At 53.9% G+C, this 20,639-nt stretch overlaps 1 protein-coding gene across 2 annotated transcripts in view; it reads right to left on the bottom strand.

The window, feature by feature from the left end:
* Window positions 1–2,073: 2,073 nt before the first annotated feature.
* Window positions 2,074–20,639, bottom strand: part of APPL2 (adaptor protein, phosphotyrosine interacting with PH domain and leucine zipper 2) — a 61,175-nt gene continuing 42,609 nt past the window's right edge. Inside the window, exons 9-21 of one of the 2 annotated variants that reach the window (XM_075551048.1) lie at window positions 17,102–17,184; window positions 15,939–16,097; window positions 14,337–14,525; window positions 13,710–13,752; window positions 13,559–13,615; window positions 13,368–13,456; window positions 12,341–12,499; window positions 12,130–12,182; window positions 10,186–10,360; window positions 7,880–7,916; window positions 4,533–4,673; window positions 3,662–3,709; window positions 2,074–2,540 (exon numbers count right to left, since the gene is read on the bottom strand). In XM_075551048.1, coding sequence (XP_075407163.1) covers window positions 2,406–2,540; window positions 3,662–3,709; window positions 4,533–4,673; window positions 7,880–7,916; window positions 10,186–10,360; window positions 12,130–12,182; window positions 12,341–12,499; window positions 13,368–13,456; window positions 13,559–13,615; window positions 13,710–13,752; window positions 14,337–14,525; window positions 15,939–16,097; window positions 17,102–17,184 — 1,368 coding nt within the window. In that variant the 3' untranslated portion in view covers window positions 2,074–2,405. The remainder of the gene's footprint in view (window positions 2,541–3,661; window positions 3,710–4,532; window positions 4,674–7,879; window positions 7,917–10,185; window positions 10,361–12,129; window positions 12,183–12,340; window positions 12,500–13,367; window positions 13,457–13,558; window positions 13,616–13,709; window positions 13,753–14,336; window positions 14,526–15,938; window positions 16,098–17,101; window positions 17,185–20,639) is intronic. The other variant, XM_075551049.1, reaches the window with a different exon arrangement.

Genomic DNA, 20,639 nt, shown 5'->3' with positions numbered 1-20,639 from the left:
GGGGCTGTGTGCTTTTGCAGCTGGTCAGAGAACCTACTGGTCTGTTGTTATGAAAGACAAATGTGTAAGGCTAACCAAGTACTGGCAGTTCAAGTGCACCAGACTCTGCGGCGAAAAGACCTGGCGACCTGCTCCCATCCGGATCACAGCCTGGAAACGGTTGCCGAGAGGGGGAGTTGGAGACGCACAAAACCCTAAGGCGGAGTCATGCTATAAGTTTGTTTAAAAAAAAACAAAACCAAAAAAACCCTGAGATCTGCCAGGGAAGCATTGGGTGCTGAGCCAACAAAGTAGGCGGTTCAAACCCACCAGCCGCTTCTCAGGACAAAGTGGAGTCTATCTGCTCCTGACGATTCACAGCGTCGGAAGCCCTCTGGCAGTTGTTCTCACCCTTCCTAACAACCCTTCATGGCACTTCATGTGGTGGTGACCCCCAACTGTTAGGCAGCTTAGCCTAGGGAATTGGGAAGTCCATTGACGCATGCCCAGGAGAGCCAGCATAGGACAAAGCTGGATCTTCCCGCCGGTGGGAGCTGATGGGCATTATACTTGGAGCAGCCCACCTGGGCCAGGTGATTGCAATTCAGCCAATGGGATCGACCTGGGATCCTTCACCATGCCTCCCCCAGGAACCCTTGAAAAGGCAGGGACCGGGAGAAGGGCTTGTCTGGTCGTCTTCGTGGGAGAGAGATCCTTGCATGACCTGGGGCAGTGTCTGCCAGGCCGCATGGTCAGAGCAATGCTATGGGTGCCGTGTAAAACCTGAAGCTTCTTTTAACTCATTAAATTCACTTGGATCACCAGCCCGGCTTCGGCGTGAAATCTTTCTCGCGCGGAGCCAAGGACTGAGGTTGGAATCTAGCCAGGAGAGAGACCTTACATAACCATAAAATGATTGTCCTTGCTACTTCCTGTCATCTTGCTACTGTGATGAATCAGGCGACCCCTGTGAAAGGGTGGTTCGGCCCCCAAAGGGGTGGCGACCTACAGGTTGAGAAACGCTGCTGTATGGGGGGCTGTGAGCTTTCACCGAGGCAATGGTGGGTGGCTACGGGCACGCAGGCTACGGCTGCTCCTGACACCTCTGAGAACGTGTTTGTCTGGACTCTAGAACGTGAGCTCCATTTGGGGCTGGCAAGTTGTGTTTTGAACCCCCGTTGTTCTAAAAGGGAGGAGGCCTCTTAAAACACGTGGCAATGGGGCCATGTGACTCTGCTCAGGGGGAACAGCAGGGCATCAGGTAGCACCCCCAGAGTGCTTTCCTGGCGCCCTAAGAAATTTCTGTGTCTCTTTTTGTGGGGTGGGTGGGTGGATTGGCTGTGAAAGCTACTCAAGTGACTTGGGTTTCCTTCCTGGGACATTCTAGAAAACCACCACCAAACGCAAAAGCTTAAAGACTCGTGGTTTTTATTTGCTAGCATGTACTGCTGGGTTAACCGATTACAAAGGAGATTCTGCTGAACGCGGTTACAATTAAACACATGGACCAATCCAAAATCTTTACACGTCTTTGCGTGGTTCACAGGTGGGAGGGGTGGCAGGGCCTAACTCCGCCGGGTTGGCGGCAAAGAACCAGGTGGGCCCAGGTGGCACTAGCTGGGCTTCAGTGAGGGCTGAGATGGGTCCCCTTTGGGAAGGTGGCTCTGGCTCAGAGGAGACGGGAATTGGGAGGGCTGCGCCCAGCCCACGGGGCCCCACCAACAGCAGGACGTTCGGAGCTGGCAGGACCCTCACCTTCCGAGTGCTGGTCACAGACGTCACAGGAAGGCTCCTGCAGTGGGCTCATCGGCGGCCTGTTTAGTGCATGATGTCTGACCCGTGACCAGGCCCACCCCTGGAGCTCTGCCCGCATTTGAGCCTCAGAGCGAGGCCCCCCTACCCCCAGAGGCTACTGGGTCCAATTACGAGCCGAGCTAGCTTATAAATACACGACTTCCAGACCGGCAGGCACTTAAAGCTCATTAGATCGAATACAAAAATAGATTATATTAATAGGAAACATTTAGTGTTTATCAAATCACAAATCTAGGCTTTTGTCATTTAAAAAAAAAAAGAGACCAGAGACTGAAAAGATGACATTCGAATAAAGTGAACAATGCGTGTTTTTTTTTTTTTTGGCGTTACCGTGGTTTTTTTGCTTTAAAAACGTCCCGAGTGCCGGAGAAGACGACGTAGAAGAGCACTTACCCCGGAGCACCCAAGACAACATTTGCGGATGGGCGGAGATGTGCCGTCAAGCACGCCTCCGCTTCCCCTCCCAAGTCTCAGGGTCAAGGCCAGGAGAGTCAGCTCCCTGGGCGACTGGCGGGTTAGTGGGCCTGCGAGTCAGAGAAGTGGCAACCCTTAGGGATGGAGCGCCCCTTCCGTCCTTCCCGTGGGCTCTTCCCCCAAAGGTGCGAGCGGGTTTATGCTTCAGACTCTGCGCCTCTATTTTCACGCGGACTTCCGTTACTGTCATCTGCCTGGTCACTTAATAGGATAAACTTCCCATCATTGGTTAGTGGGATGGACAGCATTAGTTGAGCCAGTGCTTCTGGATCCTGAGGTTATGAGAGTTTAGAGAGGAAAGAAAGACACGGCTTCAGACGCACTGGAAACCCCGGGGCTCGGCTTTCTGTCCACGCCTCTCCTCGCCTCCCTCCCCGGGCCTGGCTGCGCCCCAGGGCCTGACTGCTCCAGTGAATGTCCTCGGCCACATGACAGTCCCTCATCTAGGATGTAGGCCGGCTTTCCAGCCCAACCGCCATCTACAGAGCAAGTCATTGCTATCTGTCCCAAGGGGGGCAGGGGTGCTTCCGTCACAGACCTTTCCCCCCTCTTAATTGATGCCAGCTTTTGGCAAACTCTTGGGAGCACTTGTTTTTGTCAATAAAGTTTTATCAGAACCCACCCGTGCCCATTCATGGACATATGGCTGCTGGCCGATTTCAGGTCACACGGCCTGACCTCGGCCCCTGAACACCCGGACACCTGCAGGCCTGCCCTTCCCGCACGTCATCACTCATCTCACGCCGGTCCTGGTCTCCCTGCCCGCCCCCAAGAACCAGAGTTGCTGTAACAGAGGAGCCGTGGGGTATGTTAACACTCCAGTGTAACTAAAAAATAAAATCCTCAAACTACTGGGCTCCTGAGTAGCCCTGACCACACTGCTGGCTGGGTGCTCATGGGCATCCCTCACTGGCTAGCAGGCCGGGGGTGCAGGGGTGCACCTGGTCTGGCTCACTGTCCCGCTTCCTTCGGGCGTCCCCCACCCAAAGGAAGCACTCTGTGATGGTGGAAGGAAGCCAGGCTGTTGTGCTGAGAGGCGGGCCTGTGTGCATTTGTTCTGAAATGCTCCCTGGTAGCACCAGTCACGGCTGGTCCCCCGAGCTCTGGGAGACGCAGAGCCAGTCCCGCACTTGTACCCTCGGACAGATGCTGAGAGGAAGGAGCAGCTAGCGGAGTAAGAGCAAGCAGCAGGGTCTGAAGCGACCAGTGTGTGAATCGGGGCATGGGGAAGCACTTGGTGGCTGGGCTCGTGGTTAGAAGGCTCAGCAGGGATCCCCTAACCTGGCCCTGCTCCCAGAGCACCATGGATTCTCGGGAGGGAGGGAGGGAGGGAGGCTTAGCGCAAGCACAACGGAGTTAGCTGTTCACCACCACTGAGACAGATGCACCTTACCTTCTGGACCTCAATAATTTCTTTCCCCAAATTAATAGCGTAACATATCTGCAAAAGACAAGAGCAGGGTTTGGAAAGGGGAGAAAGAATGAAGGACGTTAAAAGGATAATTTTAAAAAAATCAAACAAACACAAAAATGATCACAGAATTCAAGTGTTCCGCCGTGGCCTGGCCGCCTGTGACGGGGGCGTGACGAAGCCTGGGCCGTTTCTACCCCGAGCCCCTGCGCCTTCAGATGCACGTGGTGAACACACACTGACTGGGAGGAGGGCGGGCTTCTCTGGGTGAATTCTGAACAGCAAATGCCGCTGGCAGAGTTCCTCATACAAAACCGAAGCGGCCCCTGGGCCCTGGGCCAGGCTCCATCCTCAGCTTGCTCTCTGACCCGCTGCTCTGCGGCTTTCTTTTCTCTTTTGAAGGAATGGGTTTGGGGGCAGGTGATTTTCCGCTCTCCCCGCTAAGCGGTGGTATGCTGCTCTTAAGTTCTCCCTCACCATTTCGGCTGATGAGTATTGTTCCAGGGGAGAGTTTAGCCCTGTCGGCTTCCTTTTGGGGAGCCGTTCGGGCGAGATGCCGTCAGGTGGGTCCGACTCATGGCGGCCCTGTGAGTGTGCAGAAGGCTCCACCCGGCTTCAAGCCTGGGGCCTCTGGGAAGCTGCCTGCCTGGCATGTCCTCCGAGGTGGCTGAAGGTGGCTTCAAACCACCAACCTCTCCGCTAGTCATCAACCTAACCTCCTAAGCATCACTGGGCTCCTTGACAGGGCACACATGCCAGTCAGCCACCTCCCCAGGGGAGGGGGCGAACCCCTGAAGAAGGGGGCCGTTTGGAGTGAGGTCCGTCGCATCTTGATATGAACAAACAATGAGACCTTTTCGCCTTCCGAGTTGCTCTCAAAGATGTACGTGCTCAGGGACTCTTCTCCCGTGGACTCCGGCGTGCGGATGACAAAGCCAACCAGCCTCTTGTTTTCTTGGTGAGCAGCAAACTGGGTGACACTGGTCAGTTCAAACTGCGGGTGGGAAATGGGGTGGGGTGGGTATCAACCAACGGCTGGAACTGAGGCACAGTCAGGGCTGTTTTCTAGGGTGAGGGGGGAAGTCACTGCAAAAAACAGTAGTATGGGGGCCGGCCCCAATCCCAACTACATGGACACCCAGCCCCTCAGAAGAATGCACTTCAGAGGACAGCACTGGGGCGGCAGCTTGGGGAGAGGGGTGCATCGGATTAGAGCACACAGGAGAAACGCAAAGGGATGGAGAGGGAGGGAAGGACATCCTGGCCCACAGAGCCCCAAGGACAATGTTCCTGCTCGGAGCTAACACTGCATGGGGAGGACCGTAGGGCCGGCGCCACCACGAAGCACAGCACCCCTCCCTGAACCATGGCGCTGCGGGGACAGCACTGGAGACAGTGCGGAATAGAGCACGGTCTGGCCCCATCACGCTGGGGCAGGCACTGAGGGCAGGCAGCAGAGCAGCAGGGGAGCAGACTGATGGAACCCCTGGGGAACACCAACAATGGACTGTGGAGACAGAGTGTGGCACCCCATCAGACCCGACTGGAAAACACTCGTAAAGGCCAACAAACAGACCCTGAACTATTTATTGGCTTTTCCATTTTTGTCAGTGGCTTTCGTTTTGTTATTTTGTTTTTTGCTGATGTTGTTATAGTTTTGTTGGTTTTGACTTTTGTTGTTTTATTTGGCTTTGCCTGGCTTTTGCACTTATTAGTGTATCTGCATGTCTATCTAGATAAGATAGGTGGGATAGATAATTCAGAGATGAAAAGAATGGGACCAATGTTTTGGGGCAGGGAGTTACGGGAGAAGGGGAGGTGGGAGAAAGGAAGGTGGGCGTGGAACCAACCCAGGGTCAAGGGAACAACAAGTGAACTAAAATCAATGGAGAGAAGGGCGTAGGATGCCTAGTGAGGCTTAATCAAGGGCAATGTAGCAGCGAGGAATTACTAAACCGAAATGAAGGCCAAACATGATGGTGGGACAGGAGGACAGTAAAAGGAAATAGAGAAAAGAACCAGGAGGCAACGGACATGTATGAAGGTCTAAATATAGGCATGTATATATGTAAAAAATATATCTATATATATTTATATATATATGTAGAGAGAGAGGAATAGAACTATGCACTCATATCTTATGTTAAGAATTAAGGTTGCAGATGGACATTGGACCTTGACTCAAGTACTCCCTCAACACAAGAATACTCTGTTCTAACAATCCAGCATTCTGTGACGCTCACCTTCCCAACACGATCGCTGAAGACAATATGGGTACATAAGCAAATGTGGTGAAGAAAGCTGATGGTGCCTGGCTATCAAAAGATAAAGCACCTGGGGTCTTAAAGACTTGAAGATAAACAAGCAGCCCTGTAGCTCAGAAGCAACAAAGCCCACATGGAAGAAGCACACCAGTCTGTATGATCACGAGGTGTCAATGTGATCAGGTATCAGCATCTAAGACCCAGAATAAAACCATACCCAAGCTGAATGGGGGAGTCATGGAGTGGAGACCCAATGCCCATATGTAGACAATTGGAAATCCCCTCACAGATGGGTCACAGGGAAGAGATGAGCCAGTCAGGGTGCAGTATAGCACAGATGAAACACACAGCTTTCCTCTAGTTCTTTGGTGCTTCCTTCTCCCCACTATCATGACCTCAATTCTACCTTACAAATCGGATTAGACCAGAGCATGCATACTGCTACAGATAAGAGCCCAGCAACACAGGGAATTCAGGATAGATAAACCCTTCAGGGCCAACAAAGAGAGTTAAGACACTAGGAGGATTAAGGGAGGGGGGGTGAGAAAAGGGGAATTGATCACTAGGATCAATCTAAAACAGCCTCCCAGGGGATGAATAATGGCAAGTGGATGAGGGGCGGCGGAAGATGATGTAAGATATGGAAAAAATAATCTGTAACTTATCAAGGGTTTGTGAGGGAGGGCGGGAGGAGGAGGGAGGGGTAAGAAACGGGGAGCTGATATCAGGGGCTCAAGTGGGAAGAGAATTATTTGAAAATGATGATGGGGTCCCATAGGCTGGAAGATACACAAAAGGCCATCTAGCTAAGAAACAACAAAGCCCAAATGGAAGAAGCACACCAGCCTACCCCGACGTGAACGCTGAAGACAAAGCGAGTGCATAGGCAAATGAGGTGAAGAAAGCTGATGGTGCCCAGCTGTCAAAATATATAGAATCTGGGGTCCCATAGGCTGGAAGATAACAAGGGGTCATCTGAGAAACAACAAAGTCCACATGGAAAATGCACATCAGCCTGTGAGATGACAAGGCATCGAAGGGATCAGTTATCAGGCATAAAAGACAAAAAAATATATATCATAGCATAGTGAATGAGGGGGAGTGCAGAATGGGGACCCAGAGCCCATCTGGGGGAAACTGGACATCCCCTTAAAGAAGGGCTGTGGAGAGGTGAGGAACCAGCCAGAGTGTAGTGTTGCACTGATGAAACATACAATTTTCCTCTAATTCTTGAATGCTTCCTCTCCCCCACTATCATGATCCCAATTCTACCTTGCAAAACCGGCTGGACTGGAAGATGTACACTGGTGCGATGGGAACTGGAAATACAGGGAATGCAGGACAGATGAGCCCCTCAGGAACAGTGGTGAGAGTGGTGATATCAGGAGGGTGGAGGGAGGGTGAGGGAGAAAGGGGAAACAGATGACAAGGTCTACATGTAACCTCCTCCCTGGAGGATGGACAGCGGAGAACTCGGTGTGGAAGATGTCGGATGGTGTAAGATATGATAAAATAATAATTACTTATAAATTATCAAAGGTTCATGGGGAGGAGGGAGGAGGGAAAAATGAGCTGATACCAAGGGCTCAAGTAGAAAGCAGGTGTTTTGAGAATGATGATGGCATGAATGTGCTGGACACAAATGATGTATGTACAGACTGTAAAAAGAGTTGGATGAGCCCCTAATAAAATGATGGGGGGAAAAAAGAAAATGAGGATGGTGGCAGATGTGCAAAGGTGCTTGACACATTGGATGAATGTATGGATTGTGATAAGAGATGTAAGAGTCCCAATAAAATTATTTTTTAAAAAAGTAGCATGAGTGACAGCGATTTCATTAGGCAAGTCTGAATGAAGGGCTTGCTTTGGGTTAGAGGCGGACCCAGAGGGGCGCTAAGGAGCATTCGCTGGAGTGAAGCAGCGCGTGTGTACTTACGTTGGCCCTGGTGACTTGAGTCTGAGGATCGATCAGCCTGAAATTTTGAGAGATTAGTTAGATCACGAAGGTTGGGTAAACTGAAGATTCTTAGGGGACTCTGGAAGCTCTTGATGAAATCACACGGGTGCCCCCTTAAGCGTCTGGGTGAGGGTGAGGCAAGACGGCTGCAGGGGCCGCCCAAAGCTCGGGCGGGCACTTTAAACAGGAGACTACCCAAATAGAAGAATGAATTTTGAACCGTGTTTTCTCTGGTGGCGCTGGGGCAGTTCTGCTCTGTCCTACGGCGCTGCGAAGAAGTGAGAGAGCATTTTAACCCTCCACAGCTCTGCTGTCTCACGCGGACAGGCCAGCTAAGGCCTCCGTGTCCACACGTCTTCTCAAGTGCTGCCTCAACCCTCTCTCCCGAACTCAGCAATCCGTTTTCAATGAAAGGGGAGGGGTGAGAGGCTGACGAGGCATTTTGATGAAGCGGTCATGTCCTTTTAGTGCAGGTGGGCCGGTGTTCAAGGAGGCCTGAAGGTCAAATTCTTGAACAACGTCTAAAGCATCATCTGAGAATCAGGTCCGATATTCGTGGAGCGTGCACTGCATGAGTAAAGCGTGGCCTGCTATCTCAGGTCGACTGGGAAAGGTAAGAATTTCTACTGGGTCAGAATTTACCTGTCGTAGCCTTTAGATATTTAAATTTCACACTGATTTGCCGAACCTTTGGGGAGTGAAAGGGAACATTTATTCTCCCTGTAAAAAGTGGTCATAATCCCACTTGTAGGAAAGGGCTGGGAGAGTTGACGGGAAGCAGGTAGGAGGGATGGCTATTGGGGATGCGGTTTCTGGGGGTGATGGAATGTCCTGAGGTTGGCTGCAGTTCTGGGAACAGAGCAGGAGCTAGTGAACGTACATGGCACGTCTCCATAAAGCTGTGGCCCTTACACAGGTGTCTGTATAGTCAACAACTGGCAAAACAAGCAGTTGTGTGTATTCTCCACACGCTCGTTGTCATCCGAGGCCCCCCAGGAAAATTCCCCCCAGGTGAATTCCCACCCAGCTGTTCCCGGCCTGATGCTGGACAACCCACCCTGCCTTCTCTCAACTGCTTTCACTGTACATCCGGGACGAGAGGAAACGTATATGGAATTTTAAGCAAAACACAAAACTCTACAGATACGTTTTACTTCTGTATCTCGACATGGGTTTTGATGTAATTATTTTTTGAAAAGAGACTATACACCAGACAGATTTTCCTTGTTGGAATAACTTCCGTTACTTAAAAAACACGCACGGCGTATTGCCTGAGCAACTTTAAAGTTTTCTACCTAAACCGGGCAACCTGGGTTTTTCTTAGCAGCATCCGGTTCTGCGTGACCACTGCAGTCTCAAAATCGATGAGGTCCACTCTGGGTGGACGGCGGTGTGCGCTGTGGTAATTGAAGACAACCCACGAGTTGGGCCGTCATTGCTACTGTCCATGTCCAGGGCATTCGTCACTATGAAAGGACACCCCGTGTCCACCGTCACTCCCCACTCCTCCCCCCGACCCGTGGAAGCATCCGTACGGCAACTGCCGTACCTATGGCCCTGTCTAGTCTCGGTATTTCACACGGACAGAGCCACACAGTATGGTGTCTCCTGTGTCTGGCTTCTTTGACTTAATGTGGTATTTGCAAGGCTTGTCCGTATCGTGGCATGGCTCAGGGCGTCATTCCTTCTTCCGACTGAGGGAGATTCCCTAGTAATGGATGGACCACGCTCTGTTCTTGCGTTTCTTGAAGGACACTGGGGCCGTGTGTCCATCTCCTGTAACTAGTGCGGCCTTGCACACCTCTGTAACACTGCTTGTCTGAACGCCCGTTGTCAGTCCTTTGGGCCTCAGAAAACTGACAAACAAGCAAACCCACTGCCACGGCGTCAGTGCTGACTCAAGAGCGACCCTACAGGACGGAGCAGAACTGCCCTGTGGGTTTCTGAGCGAGTGACTCGGCGGGGACGGGGCGCCCAACTCTCTCCCTTGGGACAGCTGGTGATTCCGAATTGCTGACCCTGCAGTTAGCAGCCCGACGCAGAACCACGATTCTGGGTTTAACTTTTCGAAGACCCCAGAACTGTTTCCCATGTTACGTCCCTACCACCAACAGATGGGGCCCCCGTTTCTCCACATCCTGCCACTACTCGTCACTTTCTGGCTTGGGACCGGTTACCCTCGTGGGTGTGGAGGGGCAGCTGAGCGTGGCTGCGACGTGTCTTTCCCGCCTGAGTGGCTGGCAGGGACACGTGGTTTTGCCGAGGGCAACGGGCCCGGGCTGTACCTCAGGGTCTGGCTGGTGACCATCAGGTGGGATTCGGTCGTGCGGAAGATGTTGTGGATGGCCCGGGCTGCCAGGACTTGTCTCATGGCTTCGTAGATCACTTCCGTGGTGCTGTCCGTCCTCACGGCCATGGACCCCAGAAACCGAACAATGAACATCTGCTGCAGCAGAGAATCTGCAAGAAAGCGCCTTCTGCTTAGGACCCGACGTCCTGCCCGCTGTGGTGTGCACCGTGCCAGTGTGCAGGTCCGAGCAGAGAAGCAGGAGGGGCGGTCTGCTTGCTTCCTAAGGAGCTCTTTCCTAAGGAATCCCCCCTAAGGAATTTTCTAAGGAGAACTACTTCCTCGGGCCAGAAAGGCACCCTTGTCCTCACCTCTGAGGGGAGAAAGCAAGATGGCAGGGCCACCTGAGCGCCCTTTCAGTGCTAAGGCTCCAGGTGGCTACTGGATGCCCTCATCTCACCTTCTCTGAAGCGAAGGACTTTTCTCCAGCCTAGCGACTAGACCAGACACGTCACTTCTTTGCCTCATTAAATTTTCTTATAAAATAAATGCTTTTGCAGAAAGTAAAATATGCCGTTGGGTCTCAATTCAATGTATGCACATTACCCCACATGAGCAGTGCCGGTTCTAAGCTGACAGAGAGTGCTCTGCCCACTGCCATCATGAGGGCATCAGATCCCGATAGCATGCCAGTGGGGGTCTGGCAGTGCCAAATAAGCTGGCTAAACTTGGTGACATAGTTAAAGTTTATTGTGCCAACCTGGCCAATAAACATGTGGGATTAATTGAAGGACGCAGTTAGGCTCAGTAAGCCTAACTTTTCTAGTTTTCAGATCTCTTGCTCTTTGATGGTCGGACCTGGGTGCAGCTGCCTTAGCCAGTTCCCTGCTTCAGCTTGCAAGGCTTATTTCCTGTAAGACATCCCTGAGGAGAAGGCACATGGACCTACACTGATGCAGCCATGGGTGCTGGAGCAGCCACATGGAGACTCCTGCCAGCACTGAGATGCTTACACATTCACTGATTCGGCTTTCCTCTTGCAGGTGGCATCATTGCGCGTGTTTTGTGAGATTGAGGAGGACTTTGTGGATTGGTGTTGGGCATATGGGCTTGGACAGCACTCTCTCTTGTTACATAAGAGTTTCTGGGGATTTGTTTCCTTGGTTACCCAGACGGAAACACTTGGTAACCGCAACCTCCCTAGCCTGGTCCTCCCTTCGGCGCATGTAGCCATCAGTGGGCACGTGCACACTCAGGAAGACTGCTGACGAGCCTATGTGACACTGCTGGGTCCCTAACACATTCAGATAGAGCACCGAGCCTGGAGGCAGGGCTCACGTGAACATTGTGCAGTTTCCCTCATCGCCGTGAGGCAACAGGGCCAGCTCTCGTCTCGTCTTAAAATCAAAGTGAGCGGAGCATCATTCGCTCCGATGCCCTCAGGCCCCCGCAATGAAGGTGTATCCAAGTGAATCTTCCCAGAGCTTCTGGCTACTCGGCAGCCTTGGCCGGGAACAGGCTGTACTCAGAGGGCTCTATTTATGTGTAAGAACGTAGCTCAAACAGCAGGGGCTGAACTTGAGCGACTTGGTGAGTCACGGCTTCATCAAGTGCAAGAATGAGCTGTTGTCTGCGCTCCTGGTCTCCTACCGTGAGACACACCACAGCTCACCACCAGGACTGTGCTTCTTCCTGGGCCCTCTCGTCCTCTTTCAGCTGCTTTTGTAATAACGGGACCTCGGAGTTTGAGTGGGCATCCTGTCTCTACAGGAGGTACAATGTGGAGGGGCTCTTTTTGGAGGGGGCCGAGGGGTGGGTGGGAAACCTTTCAGCTGAATGTGGTGTTTCCACAAGAACACCGCATCTGTGGGGCATCATTTCAATTTAGGCTCTGGGTCTTGTTTCACCGCTGGCTGCCATTCCGGACAGACTGGCCTCTTACCTTCCGCTTCTGGAAATGCTTCATCCTCAGTTTCACCGAATGGGTTGATCCGCCTGCGGGGGGGCAGTCAGAGTCACAGCATCAGGGCAGAGTCACTTACACGGCGCCCGGGCCCTGGGGCTGGCAGTCCAAAGCAGCCGTCTTAAGGAGACCAGCCTGATCGCATTTCCAAGAGACGTCGGGTCTGCACTCCCGGCTCCCTAGGCCCTACCTGCTGCCTCTGTTCTGATCCAGGAACTCTGTGGCGGGAAGCACAATGTCAAACTGGATCGGGGTCCCTGGCGCAATCAGCTGTTCTGCTTCAGGAGCACCAGCTGCGGCTTTGGGCGAGATGTTGTCATTTTCTGTTTCTGAGTTTTTCACGCTCTGACTAGAGTGCAGAAGAAGAGAAAATCCAACCAAAAAATCTCTCTCACCCTTATTCCTTATAATGACACCTCTACATCTTACATGCTAGTGCGAAGTTTACAAATAAAAGTCAAAGGGAGGTGGTTTCAACCAATTCCCCAGTCCATTCTGTGGGTAATCCCACTGTCGTCTAATCAATACAGACTCAGAGCTGCCCCTGGAAGGTCGCCCCGAGCCAGTATTGATGAGATGGCTGTGAACAGAAAGCCCCATCTTTCTCCCACAGAGCTGTTGGTGGTTTCAAACTGGCAACCTTGCAGATCGCAGCCGATGCCCCCAGGACTCCTCTGCTAATAAAGCAAAGGGAAAATGCCATCAAGACAGGAGGGGGCTTCCTGTACTTGACCCTCAAGCCGCCGGCAAAACCAGCGCAAAGCTGTGCAAGCACAGCCAGCAGAGGGCAGAAGGGCAAACCCACGCCAGCGTCCAATGGAGCCAGAAACATCAATGCTGGGACAGGGTAGAGTTCTTAAAAGGAACAATTAAGGAAACTGTAGCAATGGGAAGAAATATGTGGAAGTACATCATAAATATGCATACGAAGTCACTGTGCGCAGGCTATGCCTGAGCGGTACAGGGCCCCCATGTGTGGTCTGCCCCCGGCAGAGCTGTGATGCTGGCCCGGGGGGGAGGGGGGCGAGGGCAGGGAGCACTGACTAGATGCCCCCGACACTTGGGTGACTGGGTTTGGGACCTGGCAGGCAAAGCCACATTAGGGACATTAGCAGTGTTTCTGGGCTGGGCTGGGCGTGTATGAAATAGCAGCTTGTGTTCAAGTCCTACGCAGCCCCAGCTGCACACAAGCCAGTTGTCTCTTGCTCTTTAGTTACCTGGGGGACGCGCTTTCTGTTTTTTTCCCGAAGCTTGTGATGGGCGTCACGGCCTCCAGTGCCGTCTGATTCAACCTGAGGGCCACGGCCTGAGAAGCCACAGGAAGGGCATGCTCAGCCCCGGGAGCCGGGCCCTGACGGACCGTTCCGGAGGGCAAGGGGAAAGGGAGAGGCAGGCGGCTGGGAGTTACCTCTGGGTTGTCCGTCAGGTAGATCTGTCTGGAGATGTTGTTTATGGCGCAGATCCACTGTGGGGGACACGGAGAGAACGCAGTGAGCCCAGGCCCGTCCCGCTGGGCCGGGGCGGGAGGGGAACGGACGAAGGAAGGAAGGAAGCTTTACCTCCTCATTCTCCTTTCTGCTCTCTGCCTGGAGCGTTATTCCCCTGGAAGGACACACGGCAGTGAGTGCTTCTGAGCCCACAGCAGCCGCAGGGGAGGCAGCGTGAACATGGGCCCCCCTTCTGGGCGCATAATGGAGAAAGCCTGTCTTGTGCTGGCACTCAGCTTCCTCACGTACAAACGGAGAAAGGCGTGGGGGTGGGAGTCCTGAGCTAGCACAGGGCTTGAGAGCCAGATGTGGCTCTGATGTGAAGTTGAAAACGAAGACTGTCATCGTTTCATTTACAGGGCATTATTCAGATAGTGGTGATTTCATTTGTGAAACTATATTTAATTGGTTTTTAATTGGTTGTGAGGGGCGGGATAACTCTCCTGGCTCTGCAGTTTGCCGGCCCCTGCTCTGGCTCAAAGTGGACTCCGTAGCGAGGCCCATTCTCGCTGACCCCCGGGGATTTTCCAAAATCCCATGGAGGCTTCTTTGCCAAGGCAGGGTGGACTCCACAGGGTCCACGTGTGCTTGCTTACCAAGCACACGCACCAGGCTCCTGGAGGGTACCCGGTCTCCAGGCGGGGCTGGTGCAGAAATCCCTGGGCACTTGTCCCCCCAAAGCCGTCCCATGTGACGTACGATTTTCCATTAGGGGTGGTGATCTGGAAGCAGTACCGCCGGTCCTCGCAGTCCACTGCCATCACCGAGCAGTTGTCCAGGTCCTGGATCAAGCCCCCCGCCACGGCGCCCCTGGGCTGACACATGAGGTTCCCGCCTTGGGTGAAGAAGTACAGCCGCTCCCAGGTGGTGGTGACCAGCCCTGTTTTACTGAGGGCATTGCGTGGAGAAAAAGCTGTTAGCACGAGGCTTGCTGCCTGCTCCTGGGGGCATGTCGGCAAGGTGCTTCTTCACGCGAGAGGGAAACGGCCTTGAGAACCACTGACAGGGCAGCAGAAGAGGTCCGCCTTAGCCTGAGCGGCCTGGGAGATGATGCGGGGTGTGCCGGTCCGGGCCCAGCGCCAGACAAGCCAGCCGCCCGCAGGAGCTGGGTCAAGGCCATCCCAGGAGGAGGAGCAGCCGCGGAGGGCGCTCACTTCTCAGAGACAGGATCTGGACTGCTCTGATCCTAGATCGTCCCAGGGGCACATGGGCCCACAGCGCTTGCCCCAAATCTACTGTGTTCCAACTGTAGAGGATGCTTTTTTCGTACACAAGCTGCTGACGGGAGGAGAATTCTGTCACTGCTCAGGGGACCGATCCCTACAGAGCTTTAGGGCAGCGGCTCTCAACCTGGGCAACCCCTTTGGGGGGTCGAACGACCCTTTCACAGGGGTCCCCTGATTCATCACAGTAGCAACATGACAGTGATGAAGCAGCAACGAAAATAATGTTATGGCTGGAGGGTCCCCACCCCATGAGGAACTGTATGAAAGGGCCGCAGCACCAGGAAGGTTGAGAACCACTGCCCTAGGGGAACCCTTGGCGGTGGCTCCTAAGTTTACAGACTTTGTGGACGTCCACACCCTGGTAAGGAAGCAGCTGGCAGGTCCTGAGCTGGAGGGTTCTCAGATACATCTGTTGGCAGCCACCATGTGCCCGGATGTGTCTCCTGTACAAACGGATATATCTCCTATCGGGCACTGGGTCTCCTGCTCCTCTAACTACAAGCCTTTAAAAGGACAGGCCAGCTAATGTCGGAATGCTTACTGCCTGCTGGGCATGAACGTATGACAGAATTGTAACTATGAGGTCCACTTCACAGATGCATAAGTCCAGGCCGAGCCCAGCCTGGGGGCCTGGCACCGACGTCGGTGCTCTTCCCTGCATGTCTCAGGATTCCCTCTGCTCTAGGAGCCACAGGGCCACCCCTTGCATTCAAAATGGGCACCTGAAGACAAGAATACCATGTACGTGACCCTTCCTGTGTGGCTCTGTCCATCTGGAGGCTTAGTGCTGGGTCCTCACTGCACTGCACTGCCCTCTGGTCCCAGAGGACGGCAGCTAGGAGTGGCCGATTTACACCTGGCCATTGAGAACCAGGACAGGGAGCCTGCAGCGTCCTGGCATCCACTGGCCTGGGGACTTCTCCAGGCCGTGTCTCTGGGGCTCCAGGCCTCCAAGGCACCCTGTATTCAGGCAGGTGTCATCCCGGGCTGCACTGGCTTTCCCACCTGCCCCCACACCCTCAAGCTTTCAGGGAGCCGGGGACTGCTTTGGGAAGAGGCCACAGCACCATCTCACTTTCTGAGGTTCAGGTAGCCAGCCTTCTGGATGAGATTCCGGTTGATCTGTGGTGCGGCGACGTCAGAGTCCGGGGTGTAGGCAGCCTCATCGACAGAGAGCAGCTCTTGCTGGGACACCCGCATCTTTTCGGCTTCGGCGTCCAGCTCTACCTGGATGCTTGAGACAGGAGGTGGGTCGGCTAAGAAGCAGTGGGCAAAACCATCCCCCCGCCGATGCTCCCCCTAGGCGGACCAGCCCTGGGGGATGAGCGAAGCGGCCAGGGGCAGATACATGGGGCTGCTACTCTCTGCTCCCTAACTTAGGTCTCCTGCTCCCCCTGCTGATCTTAGGGAACACCGCTGGATATGCAGGAAGCCAGCTACACAGCGACGTGGCTGACAATGTGCTGCCCGTGCCCGGAACTGCTCACTCAGATGACAGGTGAGAAATGCCCGAGGCAACCCTGTCACCACTGCCCACCTCTCTGTCTCGGCAGAGTGGGGAATCCAGCCCCCAGAGAGAGAGGAAAAACCAGGATGTGGTCAGAACATGCAGCCACAAAGCTGAGGGTACCATGTGTCCCCCTGACAAGTGCCCTGGCACGGCCCAGACTGCAGGGGCCGGTGAGGTGGGGCCTGAGATAACAGCTGCCCTTGCCCCACGAGCCGGCCACAGGCTGGCCCACGGGGTGGGGGGGGTTGTGGGGAAGAGGGATAAAGCCCTGAAGACAATCTCCTGCAGGTGACCCATCGTCTGGCTTCAGAAGTCGTTCCTCTCCTGCCCCGACCCGCATCAGAAGCACTCAGGCAGAAGCCGGACGGAACCTCAGGGCCACTGGTGATTCCCCCCAGGGAGCTCACTGGAGTTTCCTTATCCTATTAAAGCCTCCTTGATTTGGGCCAGCAGGCATTTCTGACACTGGTAGGGTGGTGGGGGCACGGGGAGGGGCGGCGCTGGAGAGCAGGTCTCGGGGCACACAGGCCTGGGGACGCACACTCTGACACGTAGCCTGTACGGCTGGAGGGGCTGAGCCCCCCACAGAGCAGCATTGCAGAGACAGCTGCTCCTCCACCCTGGACCACCAACATCCACACCCGGGCAGCTCGGGTGGGGGCGGGGCCACCCTCAGGCTTACCACCTCCCTCACGCCCCGCCCCCACCTCAGGCAAAGGCAGCTTTACCCGTGCACCATGTCTGCAGTGGAGGATAATAAGCCGTCCATATTTCTGGAAAACATCTCTGCTCCCTTCTTAAAGAAATTAATCTGAAAGGCACAAATGTGAGTGAAAGTGAGCGTCATCTTACAAACATTATCCATGAATCCATTTGCTGGGCAGGGGGCGGGGCAGCACGGACTGGCTGGGCCCTCGTTGCCCATGTGCTGCTGCACCTCCACCAGGCTCCACCTCCAGTCACTCCCACCATCCTGCCAGCAGCTGTTAGGGGCTGGGGGCCGTGACACCCTGCTGTGAGCTCACTGAGAGCCTGCTAGTGTCGGCAATAACGTCTAAGTTAGTTCTGGGCATATACCAGGTCCCTCACTAGTTGCTGGGGTGAGGGAGTGATAAGTAGGTTTATTGTGCCAACCTGGCCAGTAGGAACATGTGGGATTAATCAGGTCTCAGTTGGATTGGATGGCAAAGAGATAAATGGCTTGGCAAGGCCTGCCCCTGTCTCTCTTGCTATCTGGTGATCAGACCAGTGTACTGCTGCTTTCGCTAGTTCTCTGCCTCACCTCGTGAGCTGCACTACCTGTGGGACAAGTCAACCAGGGATCCTGTTGCTAGAGCTTGAGGTTCCTTTGAGATCTGCTTCGCCATGCTGCTGGTGTGTGCGCGTCGTTTTAGCTTGAGCTGGCGGATCCTGTCGTCTTGCATTGCTTGAGTTCGAGATCCTATCCGGGGCCTGCTTCACTAAGCTCCTGAGCTACTGATGGCTGCTGACCCACCCTGCTGTTTGCTGCCTGTGGCTGGACTGCCTGCACTGCCCAAGGGAAGACTCAGCTGTCTGCTTCCTTGACCTTGGGCCCAACAGCCCTTGCGAGTTGAAGGACTGCCAGTATATTAACTGTGCCATGGAAGTGAGTTGAACTGAGCCCTCTGTACTGCTGTGTGGACTAATTAGCTGTTGTATTCCTTCGTGCTGTATAAACCTATCCATGATATCAATATAAAATCCCAAGTGTCCTGGTTTTGTTTCTCTAGAGAGCCCTGCCGAATAAGCGTCCGTGCTGATGACCAGCTTTTGATCGGGGTGGACTTGAGATGGTAAGTACTCTGGAGGTTACGTCTCGTCCACCTTCAGGCAAGATGGCAGCCTTATCACAGCCCTGGCAAGACAAGCCTTGGGACAGTGCAGCATGAGGTTCCCCCAGAGGCTTACCATCCAGCTCCCAAGGGGCTCAGAAAACAGTTGGGGTGGGTGTGGACAGGCTGCGCAGGGACAGCTGGGCTACGGATCCTCAGAAGCCTCTGACAGCGCATCACCCCGGGGGAAGTATCCATAAAGGAGGTCGGGATGCGCAGTGGTGACAGCGCTCAAGCACAAACACACTGACGGAAAGGTCAGCAGCTTGAAGCCGCGGGGAGTTCCGCAGGAGGAAGCTGTGCTGGTCTCGGGCCCGGGAGCAGTTCTCCAACGTCTGTCCCAATTAGGTGGCTGTGAGCCGGAAGGGCTGGGCGGCAGTGGGTGTGACAGGAGGCAGGCTGCATGGCCCACGCACACAAAGGTTCTCAATCTTGTTCCCACAGCCACGCTGCCCGGCACTTCCCGCGGGTGTACCCCACGAGCCTTCACCCCTGTGTGCTCACAGACCTGTAGCGCAGCCCCTGGGCTACACACGGCGTCCTTTCCTGTCCCTCTTTATGTCAAATATGTCCGTCAGTCCAAGAGCTGGTGCACTTTGTACCTAACGTCAGCTGGCCAAATATTTGTCTCAGTATGTTGTGCAGACTTCTATGCAAGGAAACCAGCTCCATGTCCATCCACACTAAAACACCGTTAACGTAATAATGCAGCGACGGTAATATGTTTTGATGAGAAAACATTAGGAAATAGAGCCTGCCTGTTACCATCAAATCCCTGAATGCCCCTCGAATCTGTAGTGTTTAAGGCGCTTTACGGGGTTTGGTTGATAACTACCAGTGGTGTATAAAGAAACAGGATGTTTGGAACAGGAGCTGCTTGTGCAGACTGTGAGACCTCAGACTGCTGGGAGGCATGGGGACTGAATCACAGCTTAACTTAAAACCTGTTTGGCCAGGGCCAGACAGGACAGAAGCAGAGTCCACGCACCTCCACAGAGGTGGTGCTGCTGCCTGAGTCACCGGAACAACATGCAAAGGGCCCGCAGGAAGGGCAGTGGTCAGAGCCATCAGCTACGATGCCGGATGCCCCATAAAGGCGGATTTAAAGGGCTAAGCAGTTCGACTCACCCACGACTCATGGTGGTGGGAATGAACAAACAACACCCCCCCCCCCAAAAAAAGATCCCAACCCCAAACAACTTTTCCAAGAAAAAGAACTGTCATTTTCATGAGCATTTAGACATCTGCAAGGGAGCAAACCAGTTGGTCTTATGTCTTCAAAACCAGCTGTTTTTCAGATGACAAATAGAAGGTGCTAATCTCGGTCCTTGAAAATGAGACCACAGGCACTGAGAGGGGTGCTGGGCTTGTTGAGGGAATCTCCCAGGCCCACGGGCTCCAGGTGCAGACCAGCACAGAAGGAGTGCATGGGCGAGTAAGGGCACTGCGGTGGGCGCCGATGCCCAGCAGCACGGCTGTCGGGGTGGGCGGTGCTAGTTGGTGGTCCTCCTTGCTTGCACCCAGGAAGATGATCTACGGGAATTTTCTGTCTGGGGGCACAAGGTGACTTTAATCTCCTTGCTACTTGGCAACGTCACAAACACATTACAAAAACTGACAACTGAGCTCGGATGTAAAAAAGGGCCTGTCTGGTCTCTCCTGTCCCTGAATGGAAGGATGTGTTTTTGGAGCATGGGGTTTGAAATCCATCGTAAGGCCAATGCTCACACAGGTGGAGGCCTTTTTAAAAGCTGGGCTTTTTGTTCCTGAAGACCATTCTCCCTCGTGCCCTTCGTGATCCTAGATCCTGCACGGGGCGTATCCTAAGTGCATTCTTCCCAGGCCAGAGGGAGGCTCTGGAGTGGATGGAAGTGGAGGCAGGGCAGGGGTGGAGGGACCAGGCGGTGCCATTAGTCTCACAGGCATAGTCACTGGGTCCCCTTCCTAAACCAGAACCTCCCACAGGTCATCCAGTAGGGGAAGAACCCAAATAGATACTCAGGGACCCCAGAAGACATCAAGATGCCATGGTAAGGTGCTGGCAATTCAATTCACCCATCCCCGCCCATTTCTCAAATGCTCATTTGAGGAAAATGCCATTAAGGTTGATGCTTATGGTAAAACAGAAACGAAACACTCACTGTCACTGAGTCGATGCCCAATCATGGCGAGCCTGCAGGGCAGGTAGCACTGCCCCTGTGAGTTTCTGAGACTCTAAAGCCTCATCCTTCTCCCACAGAGAGGCTGGTAGTTTCGAACTGCTGACCTTGCACTTAGCAGCCCAATGCATAGCCACTAAGCCACCAGTGTTTGGGGTGCTGAGCGGCACAGGCCCTTGCAGAATCCAGGGCAGGAGCCTGGAGGCATCAACCGTAACAGTAAGCTCCTTCTGAGGAAAGTGGGCCAGGCCTGC

The sequence above is a fragment of the Tenrec ecaudatus genome, chromosome 6, assembly GCF_050624435.1.
Source record: "Tenrec ecaudatus isolate mTenEca1 chromosome 6, mTenEca1.hap1, whole genome shotgun sequence".
In the NCBI taxonomy this organism is placed as follows: Eukaryota; Metazoa; Chordata; class Mammalia; order Afrosoricida; family Tenrecidae; genus Tenrec; species Tenrec ecaudatus.
Note: the sequence above shows the minus strand (reverse complement) of the source record. Positions and strands in the feature narration are given on the sequence as shown.